Source organism: Tigriopus californicus, chromosome 3 (genome assembly GCF_007210705.1).
Source record: "Tigriopus californicus strain San Diego chromosome 3, Tcal_SD_v2.1, whole genome shotgun sequence".
NCBI classification, from domain to species: Eukaryota; Metazoa; Arthropoda; class Copepoda; order Harpacticoida; family Harpacticidae; genus Tigriopus; species Tigriopus californicus.
In genome coordinates this window covers 7,723,472-7,740,097 of record NC_081442.1, presented here as the reverse complement: position 1 = coordinate 7,740,097, position 16,626 = coordinate 7,723,472, and the positions used below count along the sequence as shown (strand labels likewise).

Genomic DNA, 16,626 nt, shown 5'->3' with positions numbered 1-16,626 from the left:
GACATAATTCTTGACTCAATCATTCCATTAAGCTGAACATTGGATAACCATATCGTAGCGATCTAAGACCAGTATCATTTGAAACGCAATGCACTTACCCGATTCCAAAATGTCAATTTTCGACCCAAGCATCCCCGTTCAATCTCCGTGGGTGATTCATGTTAAGCAAAGTTAGTTGAAAATTTAGCCTCGTCAATTTTGGTCAAGAAATTTGCGAGATTTTTCCAAAGACGTAAATTTTCTCCAACAACTCATATTTTTGGTTATGGAGGTAAACATTTTCAAAATGAAAAATTTGGCAAACATTTAGTAACGAGCAAAATCGACAATGGCTTGATATTAAACGAAAAATCTTCCGGCTCTTAATGATTATCAAGTTTAGCCCGCCCAAGAAAGTAAATTTCACAGCTTCGCAGTCATCATAGATAGTAATGGTACTTGTCAGCCGTCTCGTCTCATAAGCACCATTGGATGTGCGATATAGATTTTTTTATGTGATAAACAATCTGTAGATAGAATGATCGACAACAATTCTCTCAAGCTACCGCTGTCACCATCATCACCACCACCAGCACCACTATACACACAAGCTCATAGGCCTACTTGGACGGACTTTCGTCAAATTTATTGGCCCAATTCGCCTTAGTTTACTTATGTACTTTAGACGTTTTTATTTCGCCCATAAACCAGTAATTAAATTACTACTTCCACTTTTCCTTTTAAAACAATCGGCATTGACGAGATATGAGAGAATCTAGTGATGCGTTAAGTTGATCCAATAGGTGAAAGAGACTCTTTGATCTTTTTGAGCGTGTTTTGTACCTGTGAATTGTAGCTCTCCAACGGAAGACTAGAAAGTAAGAGTGAGAGAATGGTAAGTACTCGGCTTAAAAGTAGGGGGCAGTATTTTCGGATAATGGATCGAGGTGTGAAACCTTCTTGTCCATTTCTAATAGCGTGATTGCAGCCGCATCATGTTATGACTTGGTCAAAGTGAGATCTTTTAAGGGTCGTCTTCAGCGAGGAGTTCCCTGATGAATCGTAAAAGTGGTCTGCAACAACGTCCAATAATAGCAGAGTTCGGTACAGAAGTATGTCTGTCTGGGTTTTACCATCGCTGCTTTTTTTTCCTCTCGCCGAAAGAACAATGTGATCATAATAATGCAATGAAGATGCTCAGGCTTTTATAAGGGGAATAAAATCTGACAACAAAACTGTCCTAATTGAGACTTGAGAGACCCCCTTGACGGACTATTAAGGGCACTCCCGGTCTCTCCCGTCATCGACGCCAATTGCGTCGCCTTGCTTGTTCTTACGAGAAGAGAATATATCAAGCGAAGAAGATCAAGCTCCGCCCTTTTCCGTCAAAACGGAGGAGGAGCTGTTTTGCGCAAGGGTTCGACTCTTCGCACTCCCTCTCTCTCTCTCGTTCCAACTCCGCTTGAAAAAAAGTAGCCCTGATCGGCTTGGATGAGAGAAATTGTCGGCGGACCCACTCTCTTGATTGAGGCTCGCTTCTTGCTCCGCTTCATTAGACACTGACAAACGGGATTGACTTCTCCGAGCGCGACTTCAGTGGGTAATCATCTTGGCGGGATGGCATGTTCGAACTTTGGACAGGGTGTGCATATGCGTGTGAGTGTGTCGAGTTAGTAGGGCAGTCATTCGGGAAGGATTCGCTGTGGCTCTGAGGAGACACTATTGGCCCAAGCCGGGTGGAGCGCACTAATCGTTCAGGCCTGGATTCATGGGGCCATTTTTCCAAGCAGCGAGCAACAGCGCCGTCCTCGCTCCAAGTGTTGAGGGTCGAGAAAGGACCTGCTGTTTCGATCAAGTCGAGGGCGACAGCGACGACGGTGACGACGACGACGACGACGACGACGATGAGTGGGTTGAGTCTTCTCCTCGGTCTGAAGTTGGGTGACAATTTGGAAACTGTCCTCTGTTGCTCCAGTTAGTGTTACTCATTATTGCAAGTCGACCCCGAGTTAACTCCGAGAGGTGCCTGGCATTGGCCCCAAGGAGCCAAAGTGGTTGGTATCGAGCGGCTGGCCCAATCGTGTTATTTGAGGACCATTGCTTGTGGAAACCAACCCCTTTTCCCGCTTCCGCCAGTGTTGAACTACCCTCAGTGATTACCGAGTCCAGGTGTTGGCCATTCCGTGTCCTGCAACTCGTTCGCGTGGTACGTGCGTGCGATCTTGACCTGGGTGTGGGACATCTTCGCAATAATTCTGTCCCCATCAAAGCTTTGCACCCCTTTTTGGCACCACGTTGAAGATCAACCCACCCCTCCACTTGGACTTGAACTCGCCTTGAATCCGGACATGTTTGACATCTGGTCGTCCATGAGACTTATCCCAAGGAGACTGTACAACAGTTCATAATTCTTCTTTTAGTTTCGAAAACCACCCAGCTTGTGGAAGTGCTCGTTGACTTGTTCATTTGTATCTACTGATGAGAATTGTTATGAAAGTGCGGCTAGTGTAAAATGGTGTCATATTACAACCCTTCTTTGAGCAATATGTTTCCCGTTCATGCCTCTGCTCATGGTGGTGCTCGACACCCTCAACATTCACCGGCTACTGGTGCTCCTGGGGTCTCGCCCTATTTAGCTTATCCCACGCCTCCAGGCTATCATGCTCAAGCGGCGGCCTTTGCCCAGAACTATAATATCTCAGACTTGAATTCAAACATGTACGCCCCTCAGTTCGCCTCGGCTGGGAGTGCTTTTGATTCCGGATCGGGGCTGCAAGTGGGCCATGGTCCTCATTCGCCGTCGCCTTGGCATTCCCAATGGTATCAAGCCGGACAGTCTTGTCGAGCTTCCACCTCACCTTACAGCGGAGTGGAGAGTTGGCCCCAACACCCAGAGGTTCAAAATCCTAGTGTCACGAGCGATAGTGTCGGCAATCCGCCCAATCCCACCTCCTCCACTACGGATCACTCCCCGCTAACACCCACAAGTGAGAGTGGAGGGACATTAACCACAAACCTCCCACCGCCTTCAATCAGTCCCGCTTATGCCGGTCCCGCCTCTCAGAGCTCAAATTCTCCCTCCACTACGCCCACTCCAGGGCAAACTGCTTCTTATAATAGTCAAGGAGAGATCTTCAACAAAGGAGGTTTCGATCTGTCGGGGTCCGCCTACAAAGACGATATTCGTTCCATACGTCAATCCTCGCCTCACTACGGCCTTGGCCAATGCTTGACTGAGGCCAACGGCCAAGGTCTATCCAACGAGGTCTCCTCATTATCGCCTATCAATACAAGCGGCTCGGGTCGTCCACAACCCGCCAGATCGCCTTTCGAATGGATGAAAAAACAGTCCTACCAGAACCAGACCGAAAAGAATGGTGAGTGCCCACAACCTCATTACCAGTAGATTCCCAGATGAAGTAGTACAAGACCAGACGGTTACATGTACAGTTTACGCACGCATCTACAAAGCAGTCATATATCAAGAAGTCCCATCATTTGTCATAATTACAAAGACTTTCCCGCCTTCGAAAAGGAAGCCGCCCCAATCTCTGGGGACTATTTAGGAGCTATTAAGGAGAAAAATATACATAGCTTTTGCTCGCAGTTGGGGATGGGAGGGTGTTGGACCACCTTTGGGTACCCAAGTCTGTGTGAATCCTCAAGGTGTCGGCTACCACGCCAAAACCATCCCGTTGGTTGTGGTGCGAATGTCTAGAAATCTAGATCTCAAGTTGTTGAGATTGAGCTGAGAAATAGTCGGAAATTTGGCCAAAGGAGCGACCCGCCGGGTTGACAGGACTTTGATAGGGTCATAAAGCGAAAACTTGGGCTCATTTGTGTGGAATTCAGAGGACTTTCTGTTTACAACCCCTTCACGCCATGGAGTGAGTGGGTGGACAAATCGTTGATAGGAGCAAGCAAAGAAGCAAGCAAGACGTTCGTTGTGGTCTAGTTTGTCTTGAGCTTAATTGATATTTTTGTGGGAGCGTAATGTTCGTACACGCAAAAGTGAAATGACGAATAATGCAAGAATAGAACGGTTTGCCTCTCTTCAGCGGCCCTTTGATTCTAAATCGATTGATCCATGCAGGCTTTTCTTCTCGCCGTCGGAATCTCAATCAAAGAAGCGATGAGACTTTGCCTACATTTTGAAGTCAGGTCTGTCTTACTCGCGTAGTCAGGAATCAAATCGATGATATTTGAGAGAGTTTGCCAAGGGCTCAAGTGTTAGGACTTAAGAGATTAAGTGTTGATATCAGCGACAAGGTCGGTAGCATTCATGTACAGGGTGCTCGAGGCAGTTTGAATATGGTCTGGTTAATTGGCTTAATTTCGGAGCAAAAATGTTACTCAATCCTTTTGCAAATTTTCGCACTGCTTCAATGCTTTGAAAAAAGTAATAGAAACATGTATTTTTATTGGTTCAATCAAAATGTATGCCATCACAAACTCTATTTTACCAATCTGCCCTAACCTACAGTATTAATTGTAAACAAATGACCGCCTTTCTCTGCAGATTTGACTTAAATGGATTTTCGCAGCTATTACATTTACTGGAGGAACGATAATTAAGACTATTCCCAGTGAGGTTTTATTTAGCATTTAGCAAGAAGGGATGGGGGGCAATATTTCTCTTTAAAAGTTGCCTACTTATATGAAACCTTTTAGCCACAGTTTTATATTACCCTTATTTCTGCCCAAAGTTTTAAAGTTCTAGCCCCAAAATATTCAGGCAACCCTGATTCAGATTTAATTCAAATCGTAGAAATCAAGTCGAATTAGCCGACAAATTGTTTTGCAGGGAAAGATGCTTGTCTTCCTCTGGCAATCCACACATCCTCATAATTTTACCCTCGGCTTCTCTCTGCAGATATCTCAAACTTGATGCGATGTGAAACTTGGACTCATTTTAATTTTTCTTGAACATGTATAGATTCAACACCGCTTATTGAGGTGAATTGGCGAAAAAAAGCCAACGAGAAAATGGGAGGGTCTCTATGCCCATTGTAGTTGACTCTCTAAGTGAGACTTGAGGTTAGCAGCAAATTTGGTCCATTCTTTGGCATCCCTCTCGCGTGGCCAACTTCAGAAAGACGAACTGATGTCGCTGTCGTCTTTTCGTCAATGGACGACAAACGGCTACGTTCTCCGACATTGTTTGCGCACAAAGAAACCCCTTAAACTCAAGCTCTCAGCCTTGCTGGTCGTTGGCAGGTATTGGAAATTTTCCTCTGTTGTCATCTTTTTTCTCGCCAACGTCCAATTGGGCAACAACACTCAATCCTCTTCGGGGTTGTGGCCAGAAGTCGAACGGGCATGTTGCCAATGGCACCCTCTTGTCAGTTGTCGTTTAGGCCGACTTACCAACGAAACGAAGGATCCCGAGGAAAAATACATTACCGATATCTTAGGGATTTATCACTGACAGCGGACTTGACAAATTTGGGGACTCCCATCCAGCTTCGGTCTTCGGTCCCTTCTTGTTGGTCAACAATGAACAAAAGGCAATTGTGCTTCCCCAAATGTAACGGACGATTGGACAGGCGAAGGCAGTATGTTGTCTCCTAGCAAAAAAGACAATCAAACATCTAAGAGTCATATTGCTGGAAATTAGTCCAGATCTTATAGCGCTGAAAGTATTGCTTTAAGTCATTCCATGTTAGTCCGGTTTGTCCGACAATATTCACTTTGTTTGAGCACTGGGTCGAAATGGACACAAACAAGGGGATTTCCTCTTTCTCCATTGAATCTGTTTGACTCCGTATTCCACCGGATTTAAAAAGGGAGATGAGATCCACAAGACTCGGAGATAATGGCAGTGGGTGGAAGGTTTGTCCAGAGTCGACCAAGCCGGGTGTTGTGCCCAAAATATTTGGCCAAACAAATTTGCTTGAGCAAAGTGAGATAACCTCCCTTGGACTCCGGTTTGTGCCGCCACTAAGCCAAGTCAGCTCGCAAGGCGTGGGGGTCGCCCAATGGTGCTGACCGAGACGAGAAGTGCGGAAGGAGGGATCAAGAGGGGATAGATCGAGAAACGATAGATCATGGGCAACGAGAGGGTGGGATTTAACTTGACTGTGGGGGTCTTCACTTATCGTTGATGAAGAGTTCACCTTGGGAGTACTAGTCAATAACAACGCCTTTTCGTTGTGCAAGCAAATGTGAACCCACAAGCAAGTTCCATCAAGTAATCTACAAAATGAAGATATGTAGAAGTATTCTCGTTCCTATATTCTCCGTGGATTGATCTGAGGATCGAACTAAAACCTTTTGGGTCGTGGGCTGTTTTCAAAACTATTTCCTGTGGCAGTAAAAGATGTAAAGAACAAGGGACGAGGTGTGACATTCCCGGCTCATGGGAATCGAGTCGGACTACGCATCACTACCATTGCTCTCCATGTTAACTTGCTTTCAGACCTCCTTCTTGATGTCTATTGACTTCTTTATCGCTACAAAAAAGAATTCGTGACATATTGGCAATCGATACCATTGCTCTCTTGCTTCCGAGAAGCGTCGAGCAATTCCTGTATGGACCATTGTGAGGTCCGATTGTGTCATGGGTTGAGGTGATGCTCTGCTCATATAACTGGTCAAAACCTAGGCCGGCTGTCTGTCTTCAAATGGGATTGAGTCTGGCGTCCTCCACACAAATAACTAAGTTACACACATTCACAAACCAACCCATCTCACCCATGTACAGTATTTCCATCCCCGATCTGTCTACGCTCTATGGGGTAGATACCTGTAAGAGTGTACGCACCTTTGAAAAATTATCATCCGGTCACGCTCTAAGATGGAGAGACTAGCCCTGACCGACCTTGAGGCTATTGCCGCCAATAAACGTCTCGTCAAAACGTATAAAAAGCGGAATAAATGTGTCCCCGAGTTGACTGGCGCGTTGACCTGTTATCTGTGAAACCATTTCTCCACGTACTCAACTCAAATGTGAGTGTGTGGGATAAATTCCATGACCGGCTGGGTCTCGGTGAATCCATATACTCACCCTACATCGAGTGGGTGTGAGTTTTGCTTCACTGAAGACAAATTCGTACCTTGTGCGAAGGTCCAAGGTTGGTCGGTTGGCTCATTGGTTAGTTAGACATTTTACCCATCACAGGTTAGTTGGGGATAAATTCAAAAATTGCTCTGGTGTTGCCTCATTTTTTGGAGAGTTTAGTCGTAAACCCCATTGGTCGGTCGATGGGTCGGTCGGTGGGTCGGGAGGTAAGTAAGGTAATGCGCCATCCAAGACGGCTGACTTCATGCTCAAAACTCTGAGGTCTCCTTCTTCTCGGCTTGATGATTTTATTGGAGTCATTTAGTATGCAAGAGAGCGACTGTCGACCAAATGTAGAGTGGAACTGAAAGCAACAGGCCAAAATCTGGAGAGCCTCTTCTTCTTCAACAACGTTGTCGTATTCGTCTTGGAGCAACAACGGACAACGCTTTAGGACATCACTTGAGTGTGCTGGACATTTTTGCGTCCCACGAACTGAAGAATGATAGCGAAAAATTGGACCAGACACATTTATTGTGGTCTTGCGAGCCAACCTAGTTTTTCACCTTCTCACACTATTCTCACTTTCATACTTCGTTTTAGGCACATTGATCTCCAAAGTTTGGTCTCTCAGGAAACAAGCGTTCGTTTAATAAAGTAAAAATGGGATTGCTAGCACATACGAGTAAATTCTAGGCATGTTTAGGCCTAGCTTTGTGCTATTATTCCGTTGCACTATTTACTCTGAACTCGAAAAGAGGTCAATAGTTAACTCCATAGAATGAGATCCAAGTCTTTTGGCCATTTTCGAAAGTCACATTGAGGACAGTAGACTTACAATAGTGAGAGGAACAAGTCCTCTGGCAGAGGCTGTTGTCGGTTCATTTCGACCGCATGCAAAGTGCACCCAAGGGAGTTAGAGACACAAACTGAATACGAAAATGCTCTCGCTCTTCCACTTATGTACGCTATATACGGTACATGCAACTACCAAAGCAACTGTACAAACCAAAAATAAACCTCATGTCTTTTCTTCGCTGTGCTTCGACGCAAGATCTAATAAAACTTGAAGGTAGAGGGATTTAGAAGCAATAGGTGTGTTCGTGTCAGGTTTTCTACTCACGAAGCCATTTAAGAAAAAAATCCTCGATGGTCTGTCTTAGCTCGAAGGAATGAGAAAGAATGCCCCAAAGCTAGCAGGCTCTGCTGCCCCCATCGCCTGTATTACTTGCTAGCACTTGGTTTGATGAGATTCTGAATTTGAAACTGACGTTAATTTGCAAACCAGTTTCTCCTGAGCCACGGACAGGCCTACCAAAACACAACCAACCAACCAACCAACCACGCAACCAACAATCATCCAATGAGCGAGAGGACGTGCCAAAAGTAGTCAGGCACTTTATGGCCATGGCGTGCAAATTTCGGCCCCAGTCATAAAATATTTTTTAAATAAGAATTCAAAAGCTGCTGGAGGGGTTGCTCCCACAACAGAAAGTCACTTGGCAGCAAAAAAGGAGGAAATTTTAGCATTGAGGTGCCTCAAGCTTTTTATTTCAACTTTCCTGAATGGATGGACGGATGGATGGATGGTTGGTTGGTTGGATGGATGGATGGTTGGTTGGATAGATGAATGCACACCGCTTCCATTTGCTTCGTTAGAGAATTCGGCCATTCTGATTGGCCCACCTGAATGCACAACAAAGGCCCGAATTAACCAATCAGGAGGAGCCAGTTTGTTCGTCTCCAACGATCTCAAGTGTTTCGGCTGCTATGGTTGTGGCGGTGGTTACCCTGGTGCTGAGTGGAAAGGAGGCCGGTGGTTGAAGATAGACCTTTGATCAAGACAATTTAAGTCAGCGTTGGCAAGCTAGCTTAGCCTAGAACCAGGCAGTTGATCAGATGGACCGTCCCAGGGAGTAGCTGGAGAGCAGGTTTTGGAGTTGGCTTGCGCGTAAAAATAGGAAAGGTACACCCGTGCCACGAGAATTGTTTATTCCAAGATGTGAAACCAAAAATCTTTTACAAACCCAATGGGCGGCAAGAATTGAAACGTTGATTCGTTAAAAAAAATATTTAGGCCGCCTCAAAATACGATGTAGGGTATACTTGGATTGAGCACCGTTAGAATCATTTGTTATCCTCTCGTGTTGCCCCACGAGGAGCACTGGAAGTTGTAATGGGAGTTTTGGTATTTTTGCAAACAATTGCAATAAACTATTGAAGGGAACCGCAAAACCTCAACTTCTCGCCACACCGACTCCGAAGGTCCATAACTTGCTTTGAACCGATCGATCGATCTAGTACTTACCCTGTCTTGGACGAAGATGGCAATTCTCGATTGGTCTTGTTGATATTCAAACATATCTCACTCCGTGGACTAAATTGCTTGCTACATACGCCGTAGTCTCTTGGATGTTGGGACCGCAAATAACATTCGTTTGCAAGAATGGGACAATCTTTGTTTCTGATGCTCAGCAGGATCGGTCCCTCGAGAATCTCCTGAAAATTGCCTATTTGTATGCAAGAGGTGCAATTGTATCTACCAAAAGTACTTGCACGCTTTCGGAGGCAAACTACCAATGGAGATGAAGAGACCGGGTTTCTAACATCATCTTTGTACAACAACAAAATCCCCTACGTTTACGCTACGAGTTGTGGCTGTAAATGTTTTTGATTGCAAGCATCTCCAGATTTGAACACGTTTGATTCAGGCATCAATTTTGGTTAGTTGTGTAGGTAATCATATCTATACTTGACTAATGGGTTTTGACTTTTCCATGCAGAGCTACCGGTAAACCAATTTGAGCATATGTGTGTCCGTGTTTATGTACTCTTCCACACGTTGAGTCAAATCCTAATGGTTATGTCAAAGCCGGTTTTACGAGCTACTTAGGCACATGCCACATGCCGTTTTCGTTGTCCTCCAGTTGACCAAACTACTTTTTAACTCCCTCATCAATCCTTGTGGTAGCATACGAGCGAGCACCACCATTCTTGAGAGAGTACTTCTTGCGAGTGCGTGTGTGTGTGTGGGTACGTGCTGTTCTTTGAGACCTCTTTCTCTGAGCATCATCTTCTTCTCCTCCTCCTACTCCTCCTCGTCTATCACCGTATTTTGTCACTTACGGAGGTCCTCAGAAAGGGCCAAGCTCCAAAGATGATGGCATGGGAGGATGAACTCACAAGTTGGTCCGAAGACGAACAAGTTGTACATGTGAACTTAATGTACACGAACTTGGGAACGCGACGAGTGAGCTGGCAGGCCACTACCTCCGACCACATGTATTCAAACATACGAGGTGTTAACAAGCCAACCGAGTCTGGCTTTTTGAGTCTTGACCACCCTGGGAGAATGGGCATCCCTCTTTAGAAGAATGGATGGATGTACCAAGGCACTACCAGTGTGTTTGAGCTGATGGCTTCCATAGGATCAAGCCAAAATTTCTTTTTCCCTCCATCGACGCATACCTTGCATCGGCAGTTTTGAGGCCAATCAAAAACATTCGTTCATTTGTCAAAGTCTGTTGTTTCAGGGACGAGCAAGTAAATCCCCACTATTTGTCCCCAAAACATTTTGTCACCTTTCTGGCTGAGTAGATGGTCAGATTGAGTGGACACAAGCATTCGTGGAGACTTACTTGGCCGATGGGGTTGTCTGGGAGTGGCGCTAGATGTTCCCCTCCTTCAACTTTGAATCAAGCCGACAACCATTTCTCGAAAGACAACATGTAAATGTTGTGAATTTCTTCGTTTTCAACAGAAGAAGCGAGCGAGATCCTTGAGGAATCGTAGCATTGTTTGTCTCGAGACAAATGCTTATCTCGCCAACCCATCTGGAGAGAAGTTTCTGTTTTCCCATAGAAGATGTTGCGACTGGTGTTGCTTTCAGTGTAGGCGGAACCGGCAACAACGATATTCAAAAACACGATCATCCCATCGCTGTGGAGAGTGGATGGAACTCTTTTTCTATCCTATCTTGGCCAGTTTTGTCACTTATCGTACTGCAGTTCGCTCATCTTTGGTGTTAACTGGACGCTCGTGAGAGAATCATCGATAATGTATGAAAAGGGTGCTTCCTGTTTTGAGTCTCACGAGTCAATTTTCAAAGGAGATTTCAAAACGCTTAATGAAGTTGTTGTGTCATCTCTCTGGGAAACAATCACTTTCCCTGGAATAGCGTTTGTCGGCACTAAACTTGCTCAAACCAATAAGCAGCAATCCGGTAGGTCCTCAAAGCTTGAAGTCAACAACACCATTTATGATGGCTAGTCTCTTTGGCGCATTTTTCTGGATCCCTGGTTCGGACGAACTCTCTGGATTCATGACATTGACCTTCCCCACTCACCCGCCTTGTATTGGGTGGAAGCGTAATATTGCCTGACGGAGAAATAAAATTCAAGTGCTCGCTAACCATCCCAAAGTCCCTTCGCGCCATCCCAGTTTTTTCCCTCCATCTTCTTGCATCTTAGAACACATGGTCGGTTGGTCAGTCAGTCAGTCCTCATTGGGCTGCTGGAATACCTTTGAGCGAACGAATAAGCAATGGTTGTCTTCTTGGCTCTGGCGACGGCTTTCCAGAGGGTTGTAAACAAATAAAGCTCTTTTCTTCCACGGGCATGATGATGCTAGCCCATCCATCTCCGTGACGGAAACCACCTTGGAGAGGCCAGGCGACCTCTCCGCTTACCCACGCCATGAAGCTGGTATTATTTTTCCCCTCTCATTCGCATTTCTTTAGAACTGTTGCCAGAGGAGCAAACTCTCAAAACAATTTTAGAGCATGGCCATCAAATTAAGCTCCCTCGTTCTTTCTCTCTTATTCGTTCCGAATTTGGACACTTGTTCGCAAAATTAATTGTCAGATTTAAGAGAGTTCAACATGAGAATCATTACTCATTCGCCGGGCTCATTTTTCTTCCGTCCGTGCTTTCCTGGGTTGGATAGGGGTAGATATTCTACGAAACATGGATTGTTTATCCATTATTCAAATGTATGAACAATAAAAATTACAACGTGGGAATATATTGCTTCACTTTCGTGAGCATAATCATTTGGCCATCTTCCTCCTCTAGTCATCTCTCTGGCAGGATAAGTACCCACTTCAGCGGGACCGCAGGACAACGAGTGATGAATGCTTTCGGGACTTTTCTCGTTCTTGTTCTCTTAACATCATCATCATTCTCCGGGGCAGCTGTTGGCAAATGTGAGAGAGATCACATTCGAGTGTGGATTTGTTCTGTCTCTCTCCTCCCTCCCCCCACGTGACATCTAATTTTTCTGCCAATTTATATTTTTGACAAATTGTTTGCTTTGCGTGTTTCTCTATCCCTCGGATAGGATCAGCCGAGGCTTTGTTGAAAAAAAAGAGAGAAAGGAGGGTATCAGTCATGTTCCGGAAAAATGACTTTAGCCAACCCTAGAACATAAAAGTTGTCGCGACTAGGTGGATATGAAGAGCATATCAAACCATGGCCATTTCGATATGGCACGAAAACTTCGAACTCTTGGACATACAACTCGCTCATCCCACTCAGTCAGTTTGGGGTTCTTTTGAGCAAGTACTGAGACCAGAGATAAGACTTGACAGGATCGGAAAGCAGAAACGACAGCAAAAGAGAGGGAGTGAGCGAGAGAGATCTGAAGCCAGCGACGATTGGAAACATTTTAACAACTTGTTCAAAATTTCAGCACATGTTGTTGACACGTTTGCCGAGCGAAGACCAATGATGTTGATGCTTGGGGAGGCAGTTGCAACGGAGGATCCCGAGATTACTGTGTATTGTACGTACCAGCTTAGCTGTTTTGCTCCTTCCTTATGTTGTTGCATGCTTTCCAATCAACAGTTTAGTTGATATAGTTTGAGTTCATAAATGGAGAGTGAAAGGCAAGGCGGCTCAACGAGACGATTAATTGCCCATATAATTAACCTGAAAATGATATCTGGGAGGTATTAGTTTAAATTTATTAGTTGGTAAACATAATCGATTTCGTCATGCCAAAGCTCGTCCTTAGTAAATGCTTTGGGTAGAAGGACCACATTCTTGAGGATGACGAATTGCTTTGAGGCTATGCTAAGAAGACGTGACTCGAAATAAGCCGATAAATAATTGGCATTTCTCTCTCTGTCCCGTTTCAGGTCGAACCCGAACCAAGGACAAATATCGGGTTGTTTACAGTGATCACCAGCGCCTTGAGCTTGAAAAGGAATTCTGTTATAGTCGCTACATCACCATCCGGCGAAAAGCGGAATTGGCCAATAATGTCGGCCTCTCGGAAAGACAGGTGAGTCTCAAGCAAGTAAACAAGCAAACCAACAAAGAAACAAGAGGAGACACTGTTATAGAAATCTGTCGAGGGCAGATGGCAAAAAAAAGCACAATAACATGTAGAATGAAGAAACAACAACTCTCACATGTGAGAAAATCCCAGGTCTCTTAATTAGTTTTGAGCTTGTCCTGATTTAACCTTTGGGGTATGTTGTTTGCCAAGACGTGTTAATACTCACAGTTTAGTGTGAACAAGTCCTGATAACGAAATTGACAGCCAACGAGTGAAGCCAGTCATCCAGTCGGCCGTCCAGCCGGAGCTGCCAGGCAACGAGTCAGCCTCAGATTAGGAAGAGCTGACTTGAGCGAGAGAAAAACAACTACATAGGCACCGCACCCCCGCGTCAACCCACTTTTTTGAGGGGATGCACGACATTGTACATTGTTCAACACCCATTGATCCATCAGTTTCTTGTTTTGCTCGCTCGATACACCGAACCCGAAATCGTACAACAAACATTTGCTGTTATGAGCTCCCTATGCAGTCGGCGTGTGCACTCCTTTTCATCGGCACAAGATGATCATTCCCTCGGTAATCATGTGTTTGATCCTCGTATTTCAGGTGAAGATCTGGTTCCAAAATCGGCGCGCCAAGGAGCGGAGAGCATTGAAAAAGCAAGATGACGTTATTAGTAAAGACAAACTTGACGCCGTGGCGGCCGCCCACGCTGCCGTTCAGCATTCAGCCATGTCGGCCTTTGGCGAGCACACATTCCCTCATCACCACCAACATCATCAACTTCTGGGCGGAATCGGTGGACCCCCGGGAATGAACGGGTCATTCCCCCCTCACTCCTTGGCTCCCTCTGTGTCATCGCCGTATAGCGTCAAGTTTGAAGCAAATTTGTAAAGACTACCAAGTGAATGAATGTTGCCTTGATTCTAACCCTTCAGTGAGCCTCGTGTGATGTTGCATTTTGTCTTGCCATACCAGCCCAGCCCTATTGTTTCTAGAAAGTATGTTTTCTACATGCTTTTTTGTATGAGAGTTCTGCGCCCTAACCCGTATCCCCCCACGCGATTTGACTGACAAAACGTCTCTTCCCATCTTAAGGACCAAAATTCATGTCAGTCCAACTGTCTGCATTGCGGCCTTTTTTCTCGCGGCATTAGTAACAACATCCCGTTCCACCATTCCTTCGTTCATCTTTCTTTTGTTTGTTGCCTCTCTCTCTCTCCCCCCCCTCCCCCCTCCTTAGCCTTGCTCCCTAAAATCGACCCAAGTCGATTCTTAATGTCAAATGTCAACATAACTAACTGACAAAATCAAAATAGGGTCGACGAACAGCACCGAACATTGCCGCTTAAGGCCGCTCTCGTTGGAGATGCAAAGAACAAGGAAGAAATGCCCAATTGGCTTTGTTTCCCCCCACGCCATATTGCCCCTCTTTCTGTGCCTACGAACCTTCTCGGAATACGTACCTTATGCGTACGATGCCAAACAATTGTGGGGAAAAATGAAGCAATTTTAAGGAGCTTCGACCACACAGGCACGCACACCCATAACCCAACCTAAATATATGTGAGAAGGTTTAGTTCGCTTCTCTAGATTGCGTTTCATGTCTTGCCCATGTGAGTACTTGGTATTACCCTAATTTTATTTGTACAATCATCATTTTGCCAGCGAAACCAGGCACAGATAAAACAAAAGTATTTCGTCAAAGGAACTCATTCTGTGTAAATAGTTCCTTGTACTGTGATAGCCTGTCTGAGCAGAAATAAACTGACTTTCCTCATCCAATGGTTAGATTTATCAGAGCTTTTCATTATCGATATGAGTCGAAAATCGCTTTGTCGTCATCAAGTTCTTGGAAACCAGAGTCCTTCAACGATCCCTTGATGTGGGGCGGGAAGCTTTCAGGTGTTTTTATCAGTCTCGATTCTCTTGTTCGTATTTTGAAACAACAATTAAAGCATATCAAGACAATTCTCAACATGTTCTCCCCTTCACCGTAAAGGCAGGCTTTCTTCATCTATCTGACATTTTATCCAACGAAACATCAAGGAAGAGAATGCAAGACGTTGGAAAAGCGAAAATTGAAGAGAGAAAGACCATTTCTAATATTCAATGAGGGCTTTGAATAGATTCGATTGTCATCGCAGTCAAAAATATCTCGATTCAGACGGGAGCTACCTACCAGCTACTTCCCAGCTACCTATGATCATTTTGCGCCCAGTTTTATGTTTTTTTTTGGTGTTTCCAATATGAAAGTGTTCTTTGATCTGGCATGCTGAGGAATTGTCGGTCGGGCTGAGCCTTCACCACCTTTCGTCACAGCCATATAAAGTTAGGTGGGTAGTTTTATGGCTTGATACCAGTATATTGCCACGACGTACGAGGCGAACGAGCGAACCCAGTAAGCAAAGAAGAAGCCAGCAGACTGGTTGGTTGGTTGGTTGGTTGATGGGTTGCTTGCTTGGTTGCCCTCTTCTGTACAAAGTGAATAGAGCGAGGTGCAGAGTCGCCATCTGAGGAGTACGTGAGCAACAGCAGCATGCATTTGGACCAGCGTGCATGCACTACATGGGGGTATACGTATAGAGGAGGCTGGTTGGCGGGTATGACTTGTTCTACGTATTGTATCATAGTCAAGGCGGCTTTGAGATTGAGACCAAGACCAAGGAGGAACTTTGAATGCCCCACGGCTAACTAAAACCACGCTGAAAGCTTCAATCACTATAACTGTCGACGGATTTCTTTCGATTTCCCACTTTTATTCGCTTGACAGGTTGTGCTTGTTTTTTTTCGCATGAATGGAGGTTAAGGTCAAAACATAATCGGCAACGAGGTAATTTCATGCTTAATGTTTCATATTTGATTCAAGGACGGACGAGGACTTTGTGAAACTCAGGAGGATTAACAACTTTTCCATCCTTCCACATCACAGCAATAAAAGTGTGGGTGCTAGTTTCTCTTTAATAGATTGAATAAGTTCTTATTAGTCGACCGCTCGGGAGCGATTAGTTCAATTTTAGGGCCCAATTCTCCAGACAGGCAACAAGACAATTGTAGTGAATTTCATCCCTTTATTGAGTGCAAAGTATCTCTTATAATACCCTCCAGAAAGGCCATATAACTTCTATAGCTCTTGTTAGACCTTTACCATCTTTTATTTTCTGAAACCAAAACTCTAGATGAATGATGATTCTGGTTGTTAAATTTGAACCAAACCAACCAACCAACCAACCACACGCACTCACCAACGCATTAGGAGTCTGAGCAGACTTGATGGATAACTGAACTCGGGTCGTGTAGGACTCTGGATGGTGGAAGCCCCTCCAAATGAGTAAATAGCGACGACGGGGACAATTAAGTTGATC

The 16,626-nt window shown here is 45.0% G+C and overlaps 1 protein-coding gene across 2 annotated transcripts; it reads left to right on the top strand.

Moving 5' to 3' along the window:
• Positions 1–1,899: 1,899 nt before the first annotated feature.
• Positions 1,900–15,046, top strand: LOC131878104 (homeotic protein caudal-like). 2 transcript variants are annotated; one of them, XM_059224004.1, is made up of 4 exons: positions 1,900–3,356; positions 12,668–12,760; positions 13,116–13,261; positions 13,868–15,046. In XM_059224004.1, the coding sequence occupies exons 1-4, from the start codon at positions 2,492–2,494 to the stop codon at positions 14,153–14,155; spliced, it is 1,392 nt and encodes a 463-aa protein (XP_059079987.1). In that variant the 5' UTR covers positions 1,900–2,491; the 3' UTR covers positions 14,156–15,046. The 2 variants fall into 2 exon arrangements, with proteins under 2 accessions (XP_059079987.1, XP_059079988.1); XM_059224005.1 differs by lacking the exon at positions 12,668–12,760 and having other exon boundaries at positions 1,903–3,356.
• The last annotated feature ends 1,580 nt before the right edge of the window (positions 15,047–16,626 follow it).